This window comes from Micropterus dolomieu, linkage group LG10 (genome assembly GCF_021292245.1).
Source record: "Micropterus dolomieu isolate WLL.071019.BEF.003 ecotype Adirondacks linkage group LG10, ASM2129224v1, whole genome shotgun sequence".
NCBI classification, from domain to species: domain Eukaryota; kingdom Metazoa; phylum Chordata; class Actinopteri; order Centrarchiformes; family Centrarchidae; genus Micropterus; species Micropterus dolomieu.
The window spans coordinates 16,029,934-16,050,006 of NC_060159.1; the positions used below are offsets into that span (position 1 = coordinate 16,029,934).

The window sequence follows — 20,073 nt, forward strand, 5'->3', positions numbered from 1 at the left end:
AAAACAAAAGCAGACCGGCTCAGACTGGTTTTGTCTCGCCTACCTTCCAGGTCATCATCAGGCCACCATCCCAGCTCACATGCCTTGCAGGTAAATTCATCCTGGACGTACTCATTGTCCTTGCATGTGGTGCAGATCCAACAGCAGCTCACCTCGCCCTTCCTAATCACCTGCACGCAGAGAGGCCAGGCATGAACAATGAGGGGGTCACAGATATCTTACTAGCCAGACACAATACTAATTAAACCATAACAAGAAGCACATCACCTCCAAAGCAACCTAAATAAGTAATCAGCATCAAGGGGATATCAAAGACGAGGATATGTTGGTGCATTTTTTTTTCTTTAGTCCCAGACATATTGTTTATAAAACAAGGCCAGTTGCTTTTACACTCTGCTCCCAGAGAAGTTGTTACCAGCAGTGTGATATGTAAAGCAGGGTGATATGTGGGGCAGGAAACAAAGCAGATAGAGGGGGAAGCGTGCACAGCCAGGAGAAAGCACGCACTGTCCCACAGGGCAACTTAGTGTACAGCTAGACTGAAAACAAACTGGGCTCCATACCAGTTTATTTTTTATTATAAAATGGCCTTGTCCTCAGCCAGGTAGCATGAAATGCACAGGAAATTCTTTGTTCACCTTGTGCAAACTTTGTGTGTGATATATAAAAAGTCTGATTAGACCTGAAATATCTGAAGTAATTGTGAAAAGTGCAAGGGTTTTTTTTTTTACACAGAACCATTTTCAGTCATGAAATCATGTGCTTAGAAATTATTTTCTCCATCATGAAGCCTTTCACATAATATTTAATTGATGAAGTAGGATCCCAAAAGTTTACTTGCCAGCTGAGGATGTGCTCGATGATTACCAAAGAGAACAAATGGGAAGATTCATAGAAAGAATGGTGCAGCATGTCCAAGCGGTGACATAGTTACCATTAATAAAAGAGAAGGTTTTGGGTGCACAGGGGAAATACCATCTCTGTCTTAACTGATTGCACTTAATTTTAGCCATGCTAGCGATGTAGATCTAGGGATCACAATATCTGACCATGAACAACTGTTTGGATAGATTTCCATTAAATTCTGTACAGACACTCATAGTTCCCACATTATGTATCCTAATGACTTTGGCGTTTAGGGTTCAGTGACATCAGCTGGCTAACTAAGCTTATACAGGGGAAAACAGCTAGCCTGGCTGTGTCTGAAGGTAACAAAATCCGCCTACCAGCACCACTAAAGCTAAATTAATACATTATAGTAGTCCATAATACTCCCTAAAACACAGAATTGTTATTTCTATGGTTAAAACTGAAACACATAACATGTTAATAAACTTTAGAGGTGCTGGTGTGCGTATTTTGTCACCTTTATACAGAGCTGAGGCTAGCTGTTTCCTCTAAACTAAATTAGCCAGCTGAGCAGTGAGAGTTTAATCAGTGTTAAATTAATTCTGCACAGACACAACGTTGTATTAACCCTTCTTGAAAGTGTTTCACAGCAAATTCTTCACTGTTAATGAATATTGATTTTTCAGACTAAATGAACACTAGTGGAGTTCCTCCAATGCTGAACCTTCTCTAAGGAGGATTTGAATCCCTACCTTGATCTGTCCTTTGGAGCATGGCTCACTGCAGACTGAGCGGACCATTTCGCTACTGTTTAACCACAGCTTGTTGTCATCGATGCTTAAGATGCCCTCATGCCAGGAGCCCACATTTATGTAGTCATAACGACCATCAGCCACATCACCCACACTCTGTAGATTCATGATGTCATACCTGGATGGACAGAGGGATTGACGGAAGACCATAATGAGCATGAACAAGTTCATTAAGTGAGAAAGGGGGAAAAAATAAGACTAGATGGGGGACAGAGTAGACCAGAGGAGAGTTAAAGATCACAGACAGAGAAAGAGTAAGGAAGAGAAGGGAGGGGAGAAAGAGAGAGTGACAGGTAATTTAATGATAACGACTCAAAAGCTTAGCAAACTGCTTATTCAAAGTCACTTAAACAGCTTACAACCCTGTAAGTGTGACATCAAGAGCTCATGCCAGTGCACACTGCAGCTACATTTTTACATTGCCTGACTCCCCCTGACCCCTAGTTGACGGAGGAATGACACGGCTGTGTTTTCTGACTGTCAAAATACTGTCTGTTGGACTGAAGAGAGATGAAGGTGGCTGCCATATCGGACAATCCTCTGAATCTGTTCCACTCCAAACTAATTACATTCTTTCGTGCCCAAGACTGGTGCACACGTGTGTACATGTGCACACATACTAATGAGTAGGAGAGTGTTAGACGGGAGAAATTCCTAGTTCTAACCACATTGACGATATGAGATCTCTATTTCCATTTTCCTGCCCTTTTTCTGCAGTCTTACCACCCTTCTCATCCTCTTACCTTCCTGGGGTGTCTCCGTTTTCATCGAAATAAATCTCCTCTCCTGAGACTCCTCTGAAAGACGTCTTTAGCAGGTAGTCCAGCAGCTTGCTGCCGTCGATAGGGTCCATGGCCTCACAAAGCCCTGTCTTCTCTGGGCACAACTCCTTGTGCATATCATGGAGGCCATGAGCCATGGCATAGATGGCATTGATGACAAAGCCCATTTTACTATCTTGAACATAGTTTTCATGCAGGCTCTCATTTCCTGTTAGAGGGGAAAAAGAGGGCATCAATGGCCAATCACAATTGAAGAAATCTTTCTTGTTTGTCTGTTGTTTAGAGCAGTTACACTGTTGGAATACAAAAACAAGATGTTGTTTTCCACAATGTATGATGAAATTTTAACCAGACGTGGAGAATTTATTGAAAAACAGAACCCTCTTTTGCAGCAAAATATATTAGCATACAAAGAAATCAGAAAATGATGTCTAAATGCTAAATAGGAAACAGATGTGGAGAACAACAATTGTCTGGGAAAATCCCAAGACGTGGATACCAAGTTGTACTTCACTGTCAGCCATCTAAAGACACTGTCCCACAGTCAAACCTGAATGTTGTGGAAGATGGAAAATTTTAAATGAAAGTAGAAAATGTAATTTTCTCCATATATGAAAATATTAATGTTTAAGATTGAATTTACATTTAGCTTTGCCTCTTTAGACAGTGCATTTATATTATAATGAAATATTGATATTGTCTTTGACATCAACATGCACATACAAGAAAAGAAAAAAGAAAAGGTGTGATCTCAAGACAGCACCATTTTATTTTTAGGTGTGAGCAAACATTGTGTGCTGGGTAAGCCATTCCTTCTGTGCAGTTTGTGTAAAAGTGAAATGCCATTGTCTTTTTATTCCTCATCCAATAGAACCAAGCCCAGTGCTTCAATGTGAAAGTTTGACTGGTGCAATCCCCTTTCTGGCTGAGAGCCTGAGACTGCTAGGACAAAGACATCTCACCATTTGACTAAATTGCAGTTTTAAGAAATTACAGAGAATGTTGTGTTAAAGAAAGCATCAGTCAAAGTCCTACTGTCTTGGAGGAGTCAAATGCTTACAGAGTGCGTGTGCAATTCTGATAAAAGTCATCACCATAGTAGTGGCTAGAAAAATGCACTTACCACCTTGAAGGTCTTTGGAATAAAAGGAGGTATGTAAAAGTGTGATACAGAGAAAGTAAAAATGCAACTATGACTGTACTGCTCTGAGATAGTAACAGTCATCACAAACCACTAATTGATTCTATTTATCATTTCATTAAAAGCATGCAGAGCAATTCATTTTAACGTAATTTTGATTGTAGTGTTCATTACTTTTTTCAAATTTGTGATTGGATTTGTTGTGAGCAATTTTGAATTGTAATTTAAATGCTATTAACAAGCCAAGGACACAATTTACCATGATCACCTTTTGAGAGCAAAGGGAGAGAGTATTCGGGGAGGAAAACAGAGGGAAAAAAACACAGTTTGTGTTATTATTCATGATTTTTGGGCACAAATGTAACCCCCTACACTCACTGACAGCAATATGAAAGAATAGAGGATTATGCTTGAGAGAAATATATGAGAGTAAAAAAAATAAAAGGTTGGCATTGATTTGTTACAACAATCGCCTCCTTTTTATACACAGCAAAAATCTACATTTCGCTGTAGTCACCCACCGGTGCAGACTTTCTTGTAGTTCTTGTTCTCCTGTGGGTGGCCCGGCAGGCGGCACTGGAAACGGTACTGCCAGAACTCAGCGAACCATGGGTTCCTGGTGTTGGTGTCCAGACGCAGCTTCAGGTAGTAATCATCAAAGGTCTTGACCACTTCTGACTGCAGCTTCATGGTGATTCCGCCCTCTGCTTCCTGCTCATAACCCTCTACAACCTCGTAACGGTCGGCCCATCCATCACTGAGGAGAGAGAAAGAAAAACAGGCTATAATATAACGATTGCAGGGGGGGCAGTAAAAGATTCTGAAAAAAGATTTAAGTCAGTATGAAACATCATTTAGAATAACAGGCACTTCTAGACAGTGATGATACTGATAGTCTTTTATATTCCATTATTGTACATGATCATTTACACTTAACAGCAGATTCAGATAATTATAAAACTATTCACGTGAGTGGCATCATTGACACTACAGTAATTTCATTTCACACAATGTAAACAGAACAGGTTCCACTATAATGCAGCTTTACTTTGAAGATATTCTCTATTTCAATCATGATTTTTGGTCTATTCTTAGTGGCGTTCAGCACATGTACGAACAAATGCTTTAACGCCAAAACTTCAAACTGAGCTGACTATACTCAATCACTATTGTTACTGACTGAATGTCCAATGCTTTTAGCAGTGAAACTCCCCTCAATGGTGACCAAAGAACCATTGTCAGCTCAGCCCTTGTTAAAAAGACAACAAAGCCACAGAAATTATCATGATGTGATAACTTCATTGCAAATATTCACCTTTTGAGCTTAGCCTTGTACAGGGCTTGCATATGCCTTGTTTTGAACATAACAGCTTCTACCAGCGGAAATGAACTGAAGACAGTCAGAAGTGGTTGAACATCGCCACTGCATGGTAGTGCGTTCACTGATCAATGTACTGAAGTGCATATGAATGGTGCTGTGATTGCTTACTTTACAAAAAGTGTACAAACTGTGATTTGAAACGAGCGGTTGGATTACAGAGGATGTACAGTGTGAAAGCAGAAACGCCATTTTGCAGTTACTGCAGGCAATTACAGAAGTAGAGCAGCTGTGGTGTGAATCACATGTTTCGTATGTTTGTGTCCAGATGGAAAGTTCCTATCAAAAAATAGCAAACATAATGACAGAACAACATCAGTGCACAAGCCAAAACTCTAGGTCAGGTGTTGTTTTCATTCAAATAATGAGCTTCCCCTACAAGTAGACTGCGGCTTCGACTCTTGTACAATCTTAAATTAGCATGGCAGCACTGGGTGGAGGCTTATCTCAAGTCGACTGTAGCAATCCACAATGTAAGAGGAAATCTCAACAATAGTGCTTCAACTATAATTGTAAGCTTTACACAGTCCCCTCAGCTTGTTTGTTTGCTTGTATAAACCTTTGTGCAAGGATTTCTACCATACCAAGCTCATTTGGACACACAGCTGGCCAGTGGGCTCTAAGAGAAATGGAAAACAGTAGTGAAGGGGACACTGAAAAACACATTAACAGATAAACAGCAGCGTTCTGAGCTCAGCTCTTTCTCTAAATCTGAGCCAGTGTGGGTTCGCAGCTGTATTTCACTCTGTGCCTCTCTATCTTTAATATGGGCTCCGGGCTACTACCTTGAAATACCTGTGCTATTGACAGCTACACACCAATTAGGTCTGACTCACCATGGAACCAATTACCTCGCACACATGGGATGTTCTGGGTGATAGATAAGGACGTGTGTGTGTGTGTGTGTGCTTGCGTGTGCGTGTGTGTGTAGGTCAAAATTTCTGACCTTTATGTCCACAATTACCGTCAGTCAAGAAAAAGGAGACAGTCAAGCAAATCTGTGAAAATGTAAGGAGGAAACTATAAAACCACTGTGATTGAGCCTGCGTGGAAGACTGGCATTGTGTTATATTCTTCTTACTGGTAACAAATCCCATGACAATACCAAAACCAACAATGCATATATGCTTATAGTGCAATACTCCATCCCTCCATAATTTCTGACTTCCCTACCTTGTTTGTGACACTGCATAAAACCCATTGGTTCCTACTGAAGATGTAAATCTCTGAAAATAGGCCATAAATGTAAAAAAGGATTATTTCATAAAACAGCTGAGCACTGTAGTTCTAAGCAAATGTTACTCAAACAAAAGCAAACAGCTACTTTTTGTGTACTATTTTCAGCCATGGATAAATTATTTACAGCAAAAGAATGATGTTTGAGGGACTGACTCCAAATAAACCAGTGTCCATTTTAATGGTCATTGTTGTTTATAATAGCTTCTGGTCAACAATGGAGGTCTACAGCACAGAGGAATAAGCTATATCAGGCTTTGGCTACACAGGAAATACTTGATAGTAGGATCAATTCATCATTAGTATTGGTGTTGTCATGGAATTTGCTGATAATGAGAAAAATACATTATATCACCAGCCAGAATTAATTTAATTTAAATCATATTTATAAAGGAATCAGAAAAACAAGCTAATTCAATGTTTCCACAGACTGTGTATTTATGTACATACTGTAGGAAGCTGACGCTTGAGAGTCACCTGCAGTACAGCACTGCCTTCTGCAACACATGCAAATGCATCCTGGAAAAATACTTTTTCCTGGATAGTCCACATTCAGAGCCATCTGGATATGTTCTGGCCAGTGAGAAGCGTCTATGAAAATACATCCTTTGCACAAGTGTTTAGGAGACATGACAGATTTTATATCAATATGTAGATTTGTAGGGCTTTTATTAAAGAATTGTAACACAGCAGACAAGTGTGGTACAAAGGCGTGCATGGCTAAATAATGTTAATGTTTGTAAAAAATAATGTTTGTAAAAAATTTGATGAACTTTTTTTAACTGATTGGTGATTAATGGTGTTAAGTAAGTCAGGCTAAGATCCACTAAATTATACAGAAATATTCCTACTGTCTGTAACAAATGTTGTTAAAGACAAGAACAGTGTTGGGTAATGGTGAGAGGATGAAATTAAGACAAAGTGGTAAATTACAGTAGATCACAACATAGCTGTCTTTTTCTTTATGTAAGGATATCTGCTTTGTTTGTTGTATTTCTGCTGTGTATTTTAAAAGAACAATTTAACTAAGTCATTCTTTGCACACTCCTAATTGAGTTAAGAGTCAGAAGTTCACTAATCCCAGTCACACTGCCTTCATTCACTCCATGTGAATACTGCCTCTGTCTCTCCCTCTCTCTTTCAGTTCATGTAGTGCAGATAGAGACACAAAGACAAACACATACACACCACCCTATAGATTTGTGTGCATGCATCTTCCAAGTGTTTATCATAAACACTTCTTACCTGACAGGGTAACTGCATTTAATATGGTCTATTCAATACAATTCAGTGTTTAACATATTTGTTCTAACAAAAGAGCGTAAAACAGATTGGGTTTTAGATAAAGAGAGAGAGAGAGGGAAGAAGTGCTGTTCAACGCTTTACATGAATAATGAACAAGGCATGAAGACATGCTTGACTGTTTCTCACAGTGGAGTGTGTGATGAAGTAAACTGACATTCTCTCTTCTCGCTCTCCTCTCTCAGGATTGCGCTATCTGGCAGAACTCCAAACAGCTCATCAACACTCTTGGGCCATCAGAGGGATGCCTAATGGGACAAAATCTGATTTAATGTCACCTCAATGTTCCACGGCTTCACGCTGCATATCGGAAGGTCCATTATTACATAATGTGAGTCAAATCTACCAGAGGAACACCTGTTTAAGCAGATTAAGGAGTCAAGGCTGTTCAAGTGTGTTATTACTTTTGCAGTTGTTGCACTAAAGTCAGTAATAGTAGATCTTTGATGTATAACAGAGTATACCTTATATGATTACGATTTAAAAATAATTTATTACTTAATTTAAGAAGGCTGAGATACATAATCAATACCAGTTACTTCCAAAATAAGGAGAAGTATCACAATTGGAAATACTGTACTATGTCTTTGAGTACTTATAGTTAATCCACCAATTCAATGCAAAAGCTATTCTTCTGTTCTTTAACCTGGGATCCAGCTGCCCATTTTATCAAAATATGCAACATAAGGCCATTTTGTCTAAGACTTTCAAATGTACCTGCAAATTGCAAATTACCATAACTTGCGGTACATGAAACTTCAACCATTTTGTAATCAGTTTTTATAAATCTGTTTTGTGAAACAGGCCCCAGGACAGTAAAAACTCTCAAGTCTTGAACTTTTAACACACACAAACAGGAGCCCTTGTTCTGATAAACCTGAGAGGCTATACGTGGCATGACAGGATCTGTGTATAGTGCAAGATAGTACAAAAATATTTGCCCAACCATGCACCCCGTCCTCTTCCCTCAGAGGACGTCCGTCATGAAAAAGTGTATTTTTCAAGCATTTGAACAAACCACAGATGCTGATGTTCTTCTGGTCTTGGTAAAGACTCAAACACTCATTTAATAGTTCAACAACATCAAAAGAAACAAATTTTATTTACTTACTGGTAAATAACATGACCCTCTGTTGACATACCATGAGTCAGACCTCCAATGTGTGAACTCTGAATGTATCGTATTGTATCAAAAACATTAGGAAACATAGGGGAAAGGGTTGGAACAAAGTGGGAATGTCGGAATGTGTTAAACCTGCATTCTTTCTAATGGCCAGCAGGGGACCTTACTTGATTTATTACCTTAGTAAATACTTTTTTAATTAGTTTATGGTCTCAATTGCAGCATGATTTTCATTTCGTAAATCATCGCCCTGTTTCAGGTGATAAAGCAGGTTATGCTTTAGGGCTTTGCCACCTTGTGATTGACAAGTCGGTACCAGACCGGTTAGGTTTAGCAATGGATTTAAGGCCGATTGATGGCTGGCTAGCCAAATCAGGACAGGTAGGCTGCAGACTCACAAACTGGAGCCTAGACTGGAGTGCAGGCAGAGCTGTAGGTTGGTTGCTAGCAGACTGGGAAACTAGCGGGCTGGATCTTAGCTGGTTGAGGTGTAGACTGAAAGCTAGCATGCTGGTGGCTAGCATGCTGGAGGCTAGTAAGCTTGATATTAGAAGGCCGAGGTGAATACTGGAGACTAGCATGCTGGAAGCTAGCTGGGAAACCGGCATGGCAAGGAATTCCATGACCCCCACAAGTAACGAGTTCCTCAGCAAAGGCTTTGAGGACACTTCCCTGCATGCCAATGACACTGTGTCCTTGTCCTTTTTAAAGGAGGCATACTTTTAGTCATTATGAAGATACACGAGGATATATGTCACCTCATGTAAGTCCTCAGAAAAATATCTGTCTGCTGGGTCCATTATTGGCCAGTTCATACCGTCACAAATATGCTAGCAGGGTACCGGGGAACGCAAGGAATAGGATCCAAATGCAGAGAGAGATGCAGAGCAGGTGCAGTACCATGATTAAATGCTAGTTAACATCAAAGCACAATTTGATGAAGGAACAGACCATACACTAGTGAGGGAAGGATAACTGGACACAGGTGAAACTAATCAGGGCTGGGCAGACAATTAAAACTGGCAGAAAACACACAAAAGCAGGAAGTAAAGTAACTGACATGAGAGGATAGGTGAGTATTGCAAAATAACAAAGGGATTAATTCAACTAAAACCCTAAACCTTGAAACTTTTACCCTCAACTTCCCAAATGCATTTAATGAATCATTTAAGTCAGTTTTATAAAGCAAGTAAAATCAGCAGCATGCTATTCCTTTGATGCCGTATGCTTAATAATGAAACTTGTGTATTGTGATGATTTAGTGAGACTTGATGATGTGTGGCATTATTTCGAGAAGCGCAGTGTGCCAACAGCTGGATAATTTATAGGGTAGTATACAACAGTGAAAAGACTGAGAGCTCTCCTGACTCCCCGGATGATCTAGTTCCAGTTTGATAGCACATTTGTATATTTATGAAGTCATGAATTAATTGCCAGGGCAGAGATTTAATCACATGTGCTGTTTCCCCTGGAGGATGAATGGGAAGAGTTACTTTAAAAAGAGGAAGGGGAGGATAGTGGAGTTGAGAGTTTCCTAATTGCTGAATGTGAGTGTTAAAATAAAAGTTCAGGTAGTTAATGGGAAAACTTTTAATCTGTCTGTCATTCACAGACTACTAAAATGTCAACTAGACCTAATTAAGAGAATTACATTATTCTTAAAAGTAAAAGCCTGCTTTAAGTCTTTGATCTTAATGTAAAAACACATACGCACTTTCTTTTTCTTTCTACTCATTGTCCATCTATCTCATTTTCAGTTGTGGAAAAAGTTCTCTGGTCTTTACATAGAAGTAATTGTTAGCAGGAGTATATGCGTGAGTAAAACTGCTCATATTGCAGATTGGCCTCTTTCAGAGATATATTAGTATTACTGTTGCATTAAGGTTTGCGCATCATTTAAAGCCTTACAGTGAGCTTTTGTGCTATTTACATTTATCTGATTCAAATATAGATTGCAATATAATTTTGAATATAATTGTCTTCCATGATAATCTGAGCTATTTGACCATGAAGAAATATTTGATGTGAATAATTTTGAATAAGTAAAGAGACTTAATAGAATAATAAATAATAAAAAAATGTAATGTTTCAGTAGAAAATGTCACAATTTTAAAAATGTTACAAAATGATTTTGTGAGAATTGTGAAGGTGTCAAATATGGCAGCTAATTCCAGAATAGTACTCCAACTTTCTTAATCGGTGAAATCTGTGAGGTTTTTGATGTCAGTGGCAGCAACTGTTGGCAAACAGCAGCCTCAAAGCCAGTATATGAAACTGGCATAAAAGCATAAAGTGTAACAACAAACCTTTATTTAAGTTGCTTTCACTCAGGTTTTACTCAAGTCAAACCATTTTGACTTCAGAGAGGTCAAGGTTGAAAACCTACAATGCTGATAGTTTATATCATGAACACTTGCAAAATGAAACAGATAACCAAACTTTGGTGCACATACATTGCTCAGACCACCATAATAATAGCACACGAGCAGAGGTTACAACCAAGCATAAAGCTCATTTTGATATGTTCACTAATATGCCGGTTCATGAGTAAGCAAGCCTAAATTAAACAGTGGGCTGGGGGCTATTTCTACCATTTTATATTCTGTTGGGTATTTTCAGATATAACAACCAATCTACAAGTCGAACATATGTTGTGGAGGAGCACAGCTGTCAAATGAAGTTAAGTAAGCATGCAATACTGTGGAGTAGAGGAGTGGAGTAGAAGAATGAAGAAGCATTAAATGAAAATACTGTACTAAATTACAGTATTTAAGTAAATGTACCTAGTGGTTTCCACCACTACTCTCTTTAACATCACACAACAGAAGCTCTTAGGGGCAATTTTGTTTTCTGTTCTACTTTTATCTCTTTGCTTATCCCACAACATTCTTAATTAATTCCAAACTGCTCTGGCAGTGGAAAAACTATTCATACAGGGGTTGCTCTCCTCAGCTGAACATTAATGCTCCATCTCCAAACCTCTCTCTCCGCTCTCTGCCTTTGTCTTGCTCTCCCTACTCTCCAACTCTCCTCCACTTCTCTTATTTCTGTGACTCTGTGGAATTAAAGCACAAGTGGTCGTGGCTTGTTAGCTAGCTGGCGGCAGCAGCAGGACTCTCTTGAGGTGACACGGAGGACCCCGGGTGAGCTGGGGAGCCTTTAAAAGCCCATTCAAGCTGCTTTTACTTATTCATCATGCCCTAGTTTGGGAGATCAGTCTCCTCTACATTGACAGGGAACACTGCTGGGAGAAAATCCTTTTTGCTTTTTGCTACCAAGGGATGTCAATTCTCTACTAAACCCCTGAGAAATTCTCTGAATCCAATATCAGCAATGACTGATGGATCACAAGATCGTGTTATCAGCTGGTCAATTTAATGTAAAATCATTACATAAGGTTGGATGGAGCACTGCTGCTCAAGGCCTCCTACATTTAAAAAAAAAAATCCATGATCCCTTTTGGCATTTTGGTTCATTATTGCACTAACAACAACTACAAGATCCATTTTTTCAGTTCCCCTTAGAAGAAGGTTTTATTTTATTTATCCAACTTGTATTTGCATCACTGACAAATATGTCTTCTAAATAATCAATTACTCATTTAGTCTATCAAATGTAAGAAAATCTATGTGAACAAAAACAGGATATATACAGACAGCAACTGACCACCTACAGTTGCAAGATCTAATGATAAAAAAATAACAGGTTATTCTAAATGGATTTACTATACACATAAAAAAACAATGTAACCTAAGCAGGACTGTATATAGGATCGTAGCCTAAAGGGGACATATGTATCCATTTACATATTTATATTTACAATACCCCATTTTTTATAAGAACAAATGTGTAAGTGTTGTAATTGTACATGAGAAGAAACTCTAAAAGTAGCCAATGTTTTGGTTACAGGGGGACTAGGTTGGGAAGTCAACGTATCTGACCTGATGAAGATCTTGTAGGTCTAAAAAGTGCGTCATTACATTTTTGGGATCTTGCAAAATTCAGTACGTGGAGTGCCTCTCCTTTTCCCTTGTATGCTGCTGTACCCATCTAGGGGTTTGAAGTGCACAGAAAGCAGACAGCAACCAGACACCACTAGACATTACCATTAGAATTATTGAAAAGCTAACGTAAAGAAGTGGGTTAACTGTTGTTTTAAACACTCAACAGACTCAGATGATCTAATGGGAAGGTGGTAGATTGTTCCAGAGTCTGGGTGCTAGAACAATAAAAGAACAGTCGCCTTTGGTTTTACGTTTTGCACAAGGTATAGCCAACCAGTTTTGTTTGGAGGAAGTGGTGCTTGGTGGGATATGGGCTTGTAGCTTGGAAATGTAAGGATGAGCTAAACCATGTAGTGCCATATAAGAGATACATTTTTTTAAATCAGTCCAGAACTTTACTGTCAAGCCAGTGCAACTAGGCTAAAATAATAATATAATAATAATAATAATAATAATCCTTATTTGTAGAGCACTTTTCAAAAACAAGTTACAAAGTGCTTTAACAAGTGTAAAGCAGTGATGTGAGTCCAGTATTTATTAAAAGCCTAGTTGCTGCATTTTGTACAGTCTGAAGACGTGCTATGGTTTGACTAAGGCAAGTGAAAGGAACTTGCAGATGTTGAGACTGGAATAAACTGAGTTGTGAATGATGTTCTAAATCAGAAGCCAGTAGTAATGGTCTGACTTTTGTGAGATGCACCGATTGCAATTTTCTCTGCCGATTACAATTTTATTAAAGGTCTGACCTGCCTTTTTCAATTTTAGCCGATTCCAATATTCTTTCTATCTTACATTTTTGCAACTTTTCTTTAATAGGAAATTCTTTCTTTATTAGGATCCCCATCAGCACCAGCATAAGCACTGGCTATTCTTCCTGGGGTTCATTCAATTGTATGTCCATAATAAAACATTGACTATTAGATAACTTTTACATTTTCTCACAAACAAGACCTACTCACTCAAACACATCTCAAAATATAAAAAGGGCTCCAGGTTAGGCTACTGACAGAGCCTGTCTATAACAAATAAAATAAAATCCAACTGAAAATAACGTGCAGTGTAACCTGGTTCAGTGTTTCCCACAGAATGACTGTGGTGGGGACATGGAGGGGTATATTTGTATAATTTATCTAAATAATCTGAAAGAATACATTACCCTTTTTCTAGTAGGTTATTTCTTATCTCACCATTTTAATTCTAATTAATTCTCCATTATTTTAGTGTTTAACATAATACCAGACAACGTCTCTCTCTCTCTCTCTTTCTCTACAAAGTGCTAAAACGGTGGTCTACCCAAGTAAAGCCTGTGTGGGAAACGCAGCTTATTTTGGTTGTACAGACGTTACAAATTTCGAGCATTACATCGTCTTGGAAGATCTTTCACGCTGTGTGTGACTGCGGCAATAGTCAGTTACAGTGTGTGCAGCTGTGCACATGACATAAACCATCGCAGCATGTGTGTCAATTTGGATGGCACAGAACTGTATATGTGACACTGATCGTCCCGATCATCGAACATGGCCGATTAAGCTGAAAACTGCTGATTGGCATCTCTAGATTTTTGCAATGTTTCTGAGTTGACATGGTTTTCGAATTTCAATTGAGACTCAAATATAACAACAAGATCCCCAGAGTTTGGTTTGAATAAGGCACAAGTGGGCCAGCATACTGGAAAATTTATTAGCATTTTCAGGGCCAATGATGAGAAGCTCCCTTTTGTCAGAATTAAGTTGAAGGAAGTTAGTGACATCCAGTCCTTTATAATAATAATAATAATAATAATAATAATCTTTATTTGTAGAGCACTTTTCAAAAACAAGTTACAAAGTGCTTTAACAAGTGTAAAGACAATAATACCCAAGAGACAATAATACAAAAACAATACAAGATAAAAGCATGAAAACATTGAAAAGACTAAAATACACGTTTAAGATAAATATAAAATATATAGCATATATTTATAGCAGCTAAACAGTTGTGTAGAGTGCCTAGGTTGCTGAAATCATCTGTTTTTACTGAAAGTTGAGTGTGGTCCATATAACAATGATAGGTTATACAACCAAAGCGAGGTTATATGGCGGAGTAGATGAAGACACATTGTTATCCATGTTAGGCAAATATTACAGAAACCACTCTAGGGCTTTTCCTGAGTACCACAGAACCTAGTTAGTCTATGGATGAGGATGGAATGATCGATAGCATCAAAGGTGGCGCTTACATCGAGTAAAACTAAGACGGCGTGTTCTCCCCATCAGCTTGCATAAGGATGCCATTTGTGACTCATAACAAAGCGGTTTTGTAACTGTTTTTTGGCGAAAGCCAGATTGGAATTTATCAAAAAAATTATTTTCCCTTTAGTTTGAAGGTGCTGCTCAGCGACAAGTGTTCCAGTCCTTTGGAAATGAACAATAATTTTATGGGTCTTAAAAAATTGGATAGATCAAGGCTGTACGCAAGCTGTCTTCAATTGATCAGGGACACATCCAGAGGTGAGGGACAGGTTTACAATAGGGAGTACTGGAAGGCCAATGGGTAAAGTATCAAGTTGGCAGGAGGACAGGTACAGATGGCAAACTGGGTTAGTAAATTGTAATTAGTTATACACACTGATCAAATGTTAGCTTTTGTACAAGAAAGCATTTCAGCTTCCGCAAATCATGATGTGACAGCTATGTCCAGATGCAAAGCCAGTGTGCTATTTTTGATCACTCCAATGTCATTCACCCGTCCTCTCGCACAAGGGAACACAAGGCATCAATTGGAAAGAGAGAGATGTCCTTGACAATGTGTGGCTGCTTTCAATTAACATCAGAGGCGTGTTATAAATATTCAGATGCAGCTCATTGTGCTCCCCTACTCAGTGGAACAAAAACAGATGCAATCATGAATCCTGACTCAACTTGAATATACTTTTTCAGAGCCACGTGTGTATGAGTAACAGAAGCAGGGCTCCATTACTGTGTTCTTATCTTATAATTACAATCTTTGTGGCTGTCGTTGCTGGGAGTAATTTTTCAGATGTCAGCCATATTTTCCAAGAATGAGATATTGTGTTTGGCGCCCTTCTGACAGAGTGAATGACAGATCTGCAGTGAGACGATCACACCAATTCTGTCATGAGCCCAAACAAAGTCTCTATGGTGACTGTAGCACAAGCAGCACACAAGCCTTTTTATTCCAGTGGTACAGTAAATCCTGCCCTGCTAACAAAAAAATCACATTGAGCTCGATTCCTGCATAACATGCACCATTAAACTAAACTTGCATGTAGAGCGTTTTAGTGGGGAGGGTCAAAAGGATGGAATCATGTCACACAGAGAGAATAACGTAATAAAGGAAGGGGAGAATTGCAGATGATCAGGAAAAACCTGCCTGTGATTTTAGGCTTAACACACGCCTGCAAGTTGAAACTGTGTTGTATGTATTATTAAAACAATAATATCCACCGAGTTACTAAACGTAAATTGTTGTCTGCAGTCTTAAATTTCCTCGATCTTGTTATCCAAACAGTTTTCATAAATCTTTATTTTGCCAGTGCTGCCAGAGATAAGGTCTCATTTGCTCATGCCCCACTATTTGCCAAATTACTCACAAGAAGTCAATAGGCAGAATTCCACATCCTCCGCACTCTCCTTCCTGAGATGGGTAGGAGATGAAAGCCTTAGAGATGACAGGAAAAAGGCAGCTAAATGTGTCGCACCACAACTCCTCTCCTTCTCTCCCCCCCCCTCTCTCTCTCTCTCTCTCTCTCTCTGGCACCCTAAACGTTTCATTTATTCAAGCACAGAGCAAAACCTGAGTCCCCTTGTTACAGAAAATTGAATAGTACAGCCAAATGCAGAAATGTGTGTGACACACACAATATGGGTTCACAGCTTTCTTTGCGCCTCAGCACAGCCTCAAAAGACAAGTCATACCCTGCTAATGACTCGTGCCAAGCTGTTACAGAGGCAGAGCATCCACATTCCTGTCCCAGTGTCCATTTTGTCAGGAATAAAACAAAACAACTGAATCAAGCATTCGAAATGGGACCCAGACCAAAACTTGTGTGAGACAGGGACAGAAATGAGCGTTACATGTGGAAAAGCAGCTTATGCAAATTGTGTTTAGTAATAACAGCATTCAAGCAGCATTAGAGGGAGAGAGAAAACGAATGCTGCTAATTGCAAGTGAGCAAGCATGCAGGCAAAAGGGTAGGTGGGTTCGCTCCACGCTGCCATTCAGAAACTAGGCCTGGTGCTGGGAAACAGGCAGACAGGGAATGATAATGAAAGACCATCTACAGTAGATGTATATCTAGCTTTTAAAGCTGCAAAAACGATTTCATGGCAATTTATTTTAGATGACTGAGTAGGTGGAAATTTAGTGAGGATTCAGAGATTTTCTGTAATACTCAGTTTAACTGCAAGAGAGCGTAATGGTGTTTGCCTCAGGGACTCTATGCATTCCTGTCAGCTCACAAATTCAATCACAATCACTACTAATAATTTGAAAATCCAGCTTATGAGTCATTAAAACTTCTTATTTCACTGCTCTTTGAAAGATTATCTAACATGCCTCTCTCTGCTGCAGCAGCATAACGATGTGTGTCACCTTTTACTTTTTTGAGTTTGCATGACCTTGGGACCCGAAAGAATTTGTGTTCACTTTTCTGTGGCATTTTTGCAGAAAATCTGTGCAATCTGTTGAGTGCTTCGTCTCCCCTCAAAAGGTCACGGCTGCAATTTACAAATCTAAAAAAGATTTGGCAAATTTTTGGTTTACATGCAGCTGGGTTTGGCACATTTCACAGCACAAATGTCAAAGAAGCCACATTTTCAGATGTCTTGATATCCTTATGGCTTGGAAGATAACAGTCAAAGAATATATGTCTCTGTATGTCTCTCCTATTTTATTTCAGAACCAACATTGGCTAAGTGACCAATTAGTTTAAACATGAATGTGCAAGGTGAGGCAGACAGCTGACTCACTTTTGTGAAGTGGGAACAAATCTGAAATGCTTCCGGTTACAGTGATTTTCAGAATAAGTTTGGTATGCATTGAATTCTTAGCAAATTGTGAGGGAGAAACGTGCATTTGCATCAGATAGTTATTGCCAGGTATATTATACTCAAGTGTCTCTGTTATGTATTGGTTTTATAAGCATATTTCTAAAGTTTAATGGTGTAAGTATATGGTGGACGAGTGGGAAAATGATTTTATTTTATTTTCATAAATATATTAAGCTTATAATATGTATTATATTCATCTGTAGCTGTGGCTTGCGCTCTGATGGATTTTAAAAAAAAATCTCCCTATAGTTAGAGGGATTTCCGAGTTATGTCCTCTCATTCAGTGAAGAGCTATACCAACTTCTGAGAGGTTGACATAAATTTCTATTTGTAATGGAACTGCCGTATGCTGAATTTGGTCTTTAATATTTTATGAAAGGTAAAGCAAAACTTTATTTTATCTGTGAATTCTGTCTGTTTCTATCTGTGTATTCTGTCTAAGCTGAAAGTGTTTCTCATCTAATAGAATCACTTTGAAATGTACTTGAACAAAACAGGAAGACTGACATCAATGTCTTCTTGATTGGAATGAAGTGGATGATCCGTGTTTGAGCACCAGAGAGTATGAAATGAATATATATTGTCTCTTTATGTGAGCCAACGTACGTGCAGTCATAGAGTAATGCAGGCAGCTGATTGGTGAAATCATGATTGACATCACGTGGTGAGAAAAACAAGAGCCCCTCTGACTGACAACAGCAGAGCAGAGTGGTTGTGAAGTGTTGAAGTGATGCAGAGGAGAGTCTGCAGGTCAGGGATAAAGTGGGTTGAGCACGCTGCCACACCTGGCCCTTGTCTGAAGAGCAGGTTAGCCGAACAGCAAAACAAAAGCTCTCAGATTCAAAACGCCCTGCATGTCTACTTGTAGTTTATGTTTCCACTGCTGTAAAGAGATTGTTCTACCTTTGTGTCTCACCATCTCACTGATTTTGATAGAACCTGCTGCAGGGCATGTTGTCATCCTTACAAATTATACTGACTGTCCTATGGCACTAAGGTGTTCTAATTAAAATAGCAATTTCCTCAAATGTAATACTGCAACCACTGCTGGCTGACTGTGATGCATTTTTGTGTAGTGCTTTGATATTTAAATTATTATGCTGATAGGCCTGATGGGGGAGCTATAATTGAAAGTTTCTTTTTCTAAATGAAAAAGAACCCGAAAGCCTGCATGAATGACTGCAACAGTGCTTGTCTGATTATGAAGAAACTTCTGGCATGATTTTAGCCATGTTGATTTTAAAGCTGTTTGATGACCAGTTTCAGGGTAAATATCAACTTTTGATTTTGTTGTAGTTGACTCATACAGAATGTAACGAAACATTTAGCTTATATAACAAGCCTTCCCAATTGGCTATTGTGATCAGCACACAAGGAGTACACTGACTGTGAAATTGTCATGCTGCACAGTAACAGAATTTATTTTACCATTGCATATGTATGTGTTTTTCGATGCAATTCAAATCTGTAAGCACCAGGCAGCAAGTTCATTGCAACTTCTGCTAACCCCTCGGCCAGAAAACTCGGGGTAGTTTTTGACCAGGACTTGTGTTTTGAACCGCACGTAAAGAAAGTTGTTCAGTTATGTTTTTATCTGGATCTGGAGAAACTCGTCCATGCTTTCATCTCCTCCCGCCTCGATTATTTTGACTCACTTTATACCAGACTCAGTCAGAAATCAATTCATTACCTACAATTAGTACATAATGAGATCGGGTTCGCAGCGTCTGTTCCTGGTTTCATCTCACTTCTTAAGACTCATTTATACAAAAAAGCTTACGATGTGTGATGCGGAATTTATTTCTCCATTATTTGTATATTGACTTGTTTATGTTTTATTTATTAATTTCAAATCACTATTTGATGCATCACTTATATTTATTTTTCCTTTAATTGTACATTGAATTGTTTTATGTTTTATTTATTGCACACAAACAGGTGATACTGATTTTTATTTGACTTGTCTATGTTTTACATTAATTGCTGTAAAGCACTTTGTAACCTGTACTGAAAAGTGCTACCCAAATTTTTTGTTTAAACCTGCATTAACTGATTTTAGCCACTCTGGGTGAGTGGAAACAAGCTGTAAACACAACATTGACATATTATCAAGTTGATGGTGAACATGTTAGCAAACAGTATTTATACATCCAGCAGGCACGGAGCAACATTAGCATTCATCTAGAGTCGTGTTTTTGGCCATCCAATGAACAACGCTCCTCTGTGTTCACTAGCTAGTCGCTAACTTTGTTTGTCTGCTGTTTGGTGCTGGGCAGATGCCTGCTACATCTGCAAAAATGCTGAGTGAGAGGGAACCAAAACAGTAATGCTGCCAAAACATATAGCTGGAAGACAATCATTGAAGGAATTGCGGTCAGGAGATAATTCTCTGTGG

General features: G+C 38.8%; 1 protein-coding gene across 1 annotated transcript in view; it reads right to left on the reverse strand.

Moving 5' to 3' along the window:
• grm1a (glutamate receptor, metabotropic 1a) overlaps positions 1-20,073 on the reverse strand; it is a 34,314-nt gene that overhangs the window by 5,066 nt on the left and 9,175 nt on the right. The window contains exons 3-6 of the mRNA XM_046060668.1: positions 4,106-4,341; positions 2,405-2,651; positions 1,602-1,779; positions 44-170 (exon numbers count right to left, since the gene is read on the reverse strand). Of these exons, the coding sequence (XP_045916624.1) occupies positions 44-170; positions 1,602-1,779; positions 2,405-2,651; positions 4,106-4,341 (788 nt within the window). The remainder of the gene's footprint in view (positions 1-43; positions 171-1,601; positions 1,780-2,404; positions 2,652-4,105; positions 4,342-20,073) is intronic.